The 7,310-nt window shown below is 40.0% G+C and overlaps 2 protein-coding genes across 2 annotated transcripts; one reads left to right on the forward strand and one right to left on the reverse strand.

Annotated features, from left to right (window-relative positions):
• Positions 1 to 282: 282 nt before the first annotated feature.
• EAF01_001654 (uncharacterized protein) lies at positions 283 to 3,874 on the forward strand (the record flags this gene model as incomplete). Its single annotated transcript, XM_038909904.1, has 5 exons — positions 283 to 598; positions 626 to 1,237; positions 1,333 to 1,945; positions 2,007 to 3,568; positions 3,594 to 3,874. 5 exons carry the CDS (start codon positions 283 to 285, stop codon positions 3,872 to 3,874), a joined length of 3,384 nt encoding a protein of 1,127 aa, XP_038774716.1.
• Positions 3,875 to 4,537: 663 nt separating this feature from the next.
• Positions 4,538 to 6,074, reverse strand: EAF01_001655 (uncharacterized protein). The gene is made up of 4 exons (XM_038909905.1): positions 5,668 to 6,074; positions 5,341 to 5,611; positions 5,199 to 5,283; positions 4,538 to 5,080 (listed from the first exon to the last, which is right to left on the reverse strand). The coding sequence occupies exons 1-4, from the start codon at positions 5,951 to 5,953 to the stop codon at positions 4,643 to 4,645; spliced, it is 1,080 nt and encodes a 359-aa protein (XP_038774717.1). The 5' UTR covers positions 5,954 to 6,074; the 3' UTR covers positions 4,538 to 4,642.
• Positions 6,075 to 7,310: the final 1,236 nt, after the last annotated feature.

Here is a 7,310-nt window from a genome sequence, read left to right on the forward strand (position 1 = left end):
ATGGAATTTACCCTTTATAGTCTTGAACTAGAAAGAACGTTAATTTGGAACTTATTGCCAAGCTGCGGTGACTGGGCTAATAATCAGCAAATCATATGTGATCTCCACCCCTGTGATTTTGATTCTTAAAGGCTACTTGAACCGTGGTATTCAAAATGGGCAAGGTTGTTGATTGGCCGGTGAGTTCGTCAGCTCCCTCTGATGGCAACACCCCAAAAACGAAGAAGAAATTCATTCCTCCTAAATATTTTGCAAACATTTACAAATCGTGTTATTTTCCAAATGGCTAGCTCATATTCAACTCCCATGATACCGCAGTGCACAGTGGCTGAGAAACGATGGCACCAAGCTTGGGAATCACTGAAGAAGGAAGATAAAGACGAAATCAAACTAGACCCCACTCGAACGGGTTATTTGGATATTCTCCAAGATATCCACAATCTTTCCATAAAGAAAAAGCAATTGTGCATAGAAAAAGCTTGGAAATACAAAAAGAACAATGGCACAACTGTGATTATTCGAGATCTCTTCGAAAAAATCCTCTTCTGGGTGAACAAAGTAAAGGAAGTGGGAGACGTTATCGCTAGTTACGACCCTGGTCATGCAGCTCTCCCTTGAGCAGCAGTACGATTGCTTCTTACGATTGCAATTGAAGATAGTCAGTCGCTTGGGAATTTAATCGAAGGGTTGGAACAAACCTCAAAGTTGATCGCTCAGTGCAAGGTGCTCGAAGATCTGTACTCACAATCTACTAGTGATGAAACGGGCTTTGATGGAGCCTTGCTGGAACTTTATGTGGCGATTTTGACATTTGAATCACATGCAATTCAAATATATAGAAAAAGCAAGCCAAACCGTCTAATCTCGGCAATCAAATTGCCCTCGAATAGATTACAAGATGGGCTTAAAATGGTATGGGCTAAACATCAACGAGTTATAGATTGTACCAGATTGATTGACGCTCAATATATTCGTCAATTCGAAGATATTCTTCGACAATTTGAACAACCAATCGCAAGAAGCGCAACATTTTTGCAGGACTACCAAGATTCTTTAGAATTCCAAGAGCGCGAGACGTTGTTGAGATGGCTCTCAACAATACCGTACCGAAAGCATCACAAATTAAAGCGGAGCGAGCGCCTTGAAGGCTCTTGCGAATGGCTTCTAAATTCGGCAGACTACATCCAGTGGAAGGATTCAAGTGTATCGTCTATACTATGGCTTAATGGAATAGCCGGTTGCGGGAAAATCGTCTTGACGTAAGTAACTCCAACTAAGATATCAACACGGTGAGAGTTCTGACAGCATTTGCAGATCCGCGGTGATCGAAAGTCTGTGTCAAGAGTCTTCCAGCATGGGGAACTGCGGCTCCAGTTGCATATTTCTATTGTTCTCGCGACACTGCAGAACCTGAGAGAGCCAAACCTGAAGAAGTTCTACGTAGTATCTTGGAGCAGGTATCATCAAACACCGCTAATCTTCCAATCAGAAAGCCTGTTGTTGAAGTCTACAAAAAGTTGAGAAAAGAGAACCGGGGACTCTCTCCTCAGGAGCGCTTGAGCTTGGATGAGACTACCGAAGTGCTTCTTAAAATACTTCAAATAGATCCTTTCTACGTGGTGATCGATGCACTGGATGAATGCGACCCTAGTGAGAGATACAGCCTTATTGAATCTTTGAAAACTATCATTGATGAATCTGCCAGTGTTGTCAAGGTTTTCATTTCGAGCAGGAGAGACTATGACATAGTCAGTCAACTTGAAGAGTCACCATGCATCTTAATTCAACCTAGTCATATTTCTAAAGATATTGAGGATTATGTCATGAAGGAAGTTTTTGAGGCAATAGAAAAGAAAAGGATAGTCAAAGGAAAACTATTACCCGAAGAAAAGAAGAAAATAGAGCAGCAAATAGCTCAGGCCCTTATTGATAGATCTCAAGGAATGTAGGTTCATCTGCTTCTGTTCTGGAGATAACAGGTACTGATAAGATCAACCGTTAAATAGGTTTAGATGGGTGACTTTGCAGATACAGCAACTGTGTAAGCAGGTTAGGGTTAAAGGTGACATTGATAGTGTTCTCAGAAAGCTTCCGAAATCACTTGAAGAATCTTATCATCTTGTCTATCAAGACATTATGAGCATGAAAGAGCCAAGTCAGAAAGCCGCCATCAGGACATTACAGGTGTTATTAAGTACGAGGCGGAAACTCAGTCAGGATGAGATGCTCGCCGCAGTCACTGTTGATATTGACAAAAACGAAGTCCTAGTCTCTACAGTCAACGAGTTAATAGATGTTTGCTGCAATCTGATAATCTTTGATGAAGAAGAAGAGATTTTACGCTTTGCACATCTTTCAGTTCGAGAATTTCTGGAAAAATGCGCCCCAAGAGATTATTTCAGCATCCAATCCAGAGAGTTATTCTTGTTGAATCGATGTCTCTACGTCTTCTTGCACCAATCTCGCCATACCATGGTTTTCGGAGAGCAATCAGACGAAATAACTCTTCAGAATAGAGAATTTATATCATATGCCAAAGAGTACTGGCACAAGCATTATAAAATAGCGCAGCCTAATCTGGTAACTAGCAGATTCTTGAAAGAGTTTATCGGTGATGATCTGGATAAAGGCTATAGTGCATCACTTAAAGAGTGGGTCGAAAGTTTTAGACTTGATCGTGATCCCCGGTCGAAATCCTTGAGGATTAGAGAGTACCATATCACTATGAGAGAACCTCCATCCATCTTGGCCGTATCCTGTATTTACGGGCTGAAGTCGATTGTCATGACTTTACGGCCATACCAACATGTTGATTGGAATGCGCCTATGGAAGATACCTACAGGAACATATATTATCCATTGGTATACGCAGCTAAGGGGGGACATGACATGATCGTTAGACAATTCTTTAGCAAATACAGTGGTCACTATTCAAAAGGCAGTCCCGGGCACAGAATCATTTTCATGAGTCTCGGTGAAGTTATCCAGGCCTCACACATTGAAGTCGCGAAGACTCTACTTGACTGTGGCATGATAAATATCAATGATCCCCTCACGGGAAACTTAATATATCTATACGAAAGTCATAGTCTCCTTAATATAGCTGTTCAGAACGATGACGAAGAAATGGTCAAGGTCCTACTTCATTATGGAGCAGATTTGAACTGTGAAACAAGGAGTGTTCTTCCTTCTGCCAAGGGCGTCAATGAACTTGAAATCCTGGAAGCCGATTACGAAAGTGCCTACAAACATGCCGTTCGAAATTATTCACCTTTGAGAACTGCTGTATTAAAATGCAATCCCGACATGGTAGATACTCTCTGTTCATTTGGTGCAAATATTATGGCCAAGGATTCTGCAGGAGCTACACTTATACATTGCCTAGCTAAGGGAGACCCCGCGTACAACAGATCCTACCTTTTTAAAAATTCCGAAATTATTGTTAATTGTCTAGTACAGCATGGTTTAGATATAGCAGCACTTGGCAATTCTCACTGCACAGCCTTGCATGTTGCTGTGCGTCATAACAAAGCTTCGGCTGCGCTATTACCAGTACTTATCAATGCCGGTGTGCCTATCAATGCACAGAATAGTGAGGGGGAAACTGCGGTTGATTGTTGCAGCTGGTTCATCACGTTGGCGAAGGCGTGGTGTCCACGAAGATGTAAGATTTCTCTTGTTGCAAGGTGCAGACCATTCCATCGTGAATAAGAATAGTCTTACCGCATTGGATAAAGCTTGGGAAACGTTCAAGAAACCGCTTCGGTATAGAAGCCAACAATATGCTTACAAATCCGTCATCAAATATTTGACTATAGCATTACAAGATAAAGCTGTGGAAGATGTATGGAGATTGTTTGCCGATGATTCTTAGGTACCCATTAGGTAGTGAGTTATTCACCTATGGTGTAATTGAAATGGCACAAGCGAGTGCTGAGAGCAGATGAGATGATACTACATAATGAGGGGGCTCTGTTTTCATTCGAGATATATTACCATGCTGAATTTTATTCACTTTTTGAGAGGAGATCAAATTTCGAGGTCTTCACACTGCTTTTCTATGTCTTCACGAACAAATTCTTCACTTGGAAGACTTCGCGTCATAATGATCATTCTCGATCGAAAGTCGTAACTATCCATCGTTACATATCAAAGAATATGTAAATATTTCTACATTGAATAAGAGGAATCACTTCAACGAAGACTAATATCAATACTCAGCTAAGACTATGAGGAGAACGATGTATTGAACTATATGAAGCAACTCTTTTATATCTCACTGAAAACCTTTATGTCAAGTAATTCAGGATTATCAAATGACCTGAGAAATCTTTGGTTGTAGGAGCAATTAATAATAGTTCATTCTTAGACTGGAAATCTAGTGAGTCAAAGAGAAGGTTGAGTGGTGTACATATTCCATGTCCAAATTACTTGGAGCATCAACTTTTTGTGGCACTAACGGCCAAATAAATCCTTAAGATACGCATTCATAATCGTCGGATTGACTTACACTCACAGCCACAAGTATGCGCACCCAGGTGATATATTGTGGGAAATCCCCTAAGTCCTTAATCGATCTACAAGAACGCTAAGATGGAACCGATAATTCATTCCAGAGACATGATCATCCATAACTTATATCTCAAGGTTCCCCAAATCTATACACCAACTTCTTTCCACTCACCTTTCCATCTTTCATCTCTCTCATTCCTTCTAATATTTCATTCAAGCCACCATGCATTACCTTCACCGGATGATTCTTAATCAGTGCTTTCTCTAGCAATCTTTCCAATAATAGAAACGCTCTTTTTCCGAGTTCAAAATCTTCAGGTGCAGCTAGCCACACTTCTCCTTCAATCTCATACTCTTCCCCAGTAATCGAGTATCCGAGAAAGAAAATGTTGCTGACGTCATCTCTGGGTATTTCGATACCCATGAGATTTACATATTTACTTTCGCCGGTAGTAGACAGTGCGTTGGCACAAATTTGAGCGCTGAATTGGGTTGCTATTGTATCGAAGACGTGGTGGAGTTTGTTTTGAGTAAGCGAGCGGATTTCGGCTCCGCAGTTGGGATCATGCTGGATGGTATTAGCATGATAAGTTGGGGTTTGGAACATTTCAGATGTAGATCCAATTTTCAAACAAAGCTTAGGCTTATTCAAGGAAGTTCACAAGTCGAAAGTTATCTTCTCTTACATAATCTAGAACATGATCCGCGCCTAAGCTTTTCAATAGCTCAAAGTTCCTCGGTGATGACGTAGTGATCACTTGCAATCCGGACCTTTTTGTGGTTTCCGTTAGTTATTAATGAATGGTTGGCTGGGGACAAAGAACTTACAACTTTGCAAATTGAATAGCTAATGTTCCAGTTGCCGAGCTTCCTCCATAGATCAGAATCGTGCGTCTGCTCTCAGGATTTGGCATGGAAAGTGGAAATTTCAGGAGAGGTAGAGACAAGTATTTGTAAAAGCCCAAAGAAACAGTAGTAACTCCGACGCCAAGCGATGCAGCTTCCTCGAAACTGACAGTATCCGGAATGTGGAATGCCACATCGCCTTTGACCACAATATACGTTGCGAATGTTCCATCTTCCGGCTCAATATCATTTCCTACGTTGTTATCAGCACTTGTCAAATAGATTCATGTCACTATACAAAAGACAAACCTCCATGCGCCATCCCCGCGATTCTATCCCCCTTCTTCCATTCTTTCTCCACACCCTTGCCAATCTCAACCACGATCCCCGCAAAATCACATCCTAAAAGCGTGGGACCCTTTCTCCTTGAACTGGGTTTTTCATCTATGGTTTGCCAATCTGTGGGATTTATTGCGACGGCAATTGTCTTAACGAGAATGTAATCATCTCGAAGTCGTGGGATGGGAATTAGCTGCAATCTTGCTTCACCAACAGCTGTTTTGACAATTCCGTGGTTCTTTGGGGTGGAATTCATTTTGCGGATAAGATCAAAAACGGACAATGAATATTAGCAACTCTAAAGATGAATTGTCGGAATTGTATCAGCCTGATCCGTTCTTATAAGCTACGAAATCATGAAAAAGTTATCCGTTGCTGACAATTGTATTTCTTAACATCAACAAAGCGGAGTTCGGATAAGGAGTTAATCATCTTCTACTTAAGGATATCGATCGGGATGACTGCATGATCGGTGTTCACAAATAAAATGGTTTATAAGCGTAATCTGTCAGCATTTGGACTTTCTGTGCAGGTGATCGTGGACGATATGCCAATGGTGGTCTGTGCTCGGATGAACTTTGAGAGGTTCTAGTTGGTCACCTCGATGTGCTGTGTTATGAGGAGGTAGATCGAGAGTAATTGGACCATGATTAGGTATGTACGGAGATTTCTTTAATGTACATCAGTAATGCATGAAGCTTATAGCTGTATCACTATCCCGATATCCGAGTCATATTTAATCGTACTATATCTAGACTGTACAACGAGTATTCATAGAGCGGATAATGACCTCAACAGATAGTCCGTGGATAATCCGTTTGTAGAACAAATAATTCAGAATCTGGACAGGTAGTCTATAGAGCGAATACAAATTACCTGTAGATATCTACCTATCTGTATATTATATAACTATTCATAATCTTTTATAATATTAGTATAATTTTATAATTAATCTGAGAATAGCTTCATATTTTGAGCGAAAAAAGCAGAGAATTTATATATTTACGGATTATTTATAGATAGTCTATAAATTATTCGTAAATAATCTATATATTTACAGATAATTCATTTATTTATGAGTAAATAAATTATTTGTAGATAATCTATGAATTATATATATGAAGTAAGTAATTTTAAAGCCTTAACAAATAATCTATGGAATGGGTAGAATTTTTAATGGATAATTTATAAAGCGGATTATTTGTAGATAATCCATAAGTATAGATAATTTGTACGCAGCCTAGCTATATCATTTGATTTACATTAATGTAATAGTCGCCAATGGTATGTACTAGAAAAAATCCTTCGCATTTTAGCTCGTAGATTCACAGAATTTACAATGATGTGTCATTGATTAGAAAGGCTAGACTTAGTTGATGCGACCTGCACCTACCCCATCGCTAAAATTACCCCACGTTCCCCCTAAAACCTTAAAGTTTAGCGAGAAGTCAATTTCTGAAGGAACTTAATTGACTCGCAACTTCGTGTTATCATATCTGTACCTCTTAGAGAGTCAATAACAATGAATGTAAACAGACTCGATTACCTATAGTGAGTAATTGTGTCGATGAGATCTTGACTTAGGTGACTGGCTGCATGTTACTAGGCACATC

This window comes from Botrytis porri, assembly GCF_014898465.1.
Source record: "Botrytis porri strain MUCL 3234 chromosome Unknown BPOR_002, whole genome shotgun sequence".
Lineage (NCBI taxonomy): Eukaryota > Fungi > Ascomycota > Leotiomycetes > Helotiales > Sclerotiniaceae > Botrytis > Botrytis porri.

Excerpts from the sequence above, each read along its gene's own strand:
- EAF01_001655 (XM_038909905.1), bottom strand. The coding sequence starts at position 5,953 with ATGAATTCCACCCCAAAGAACCACGGAATTGTCAAAACAGCTGTTGGT. Across the intron at positions 5,612-5,667 it reads CGCGGGGATGGCGCATGGAG|GAAATGATATTGAGCCGGAA; the intron begins GTTTGTCTTTTG and ends ATAACAACGTAG. Across the intron at positions 5,081-5,198 it reads CGGATCATGTTCTAGATTAT|CATGATCCCAACTGCGGAGC; the intron begins GTAAGAGAAGAT and ends AATACCATCCAG.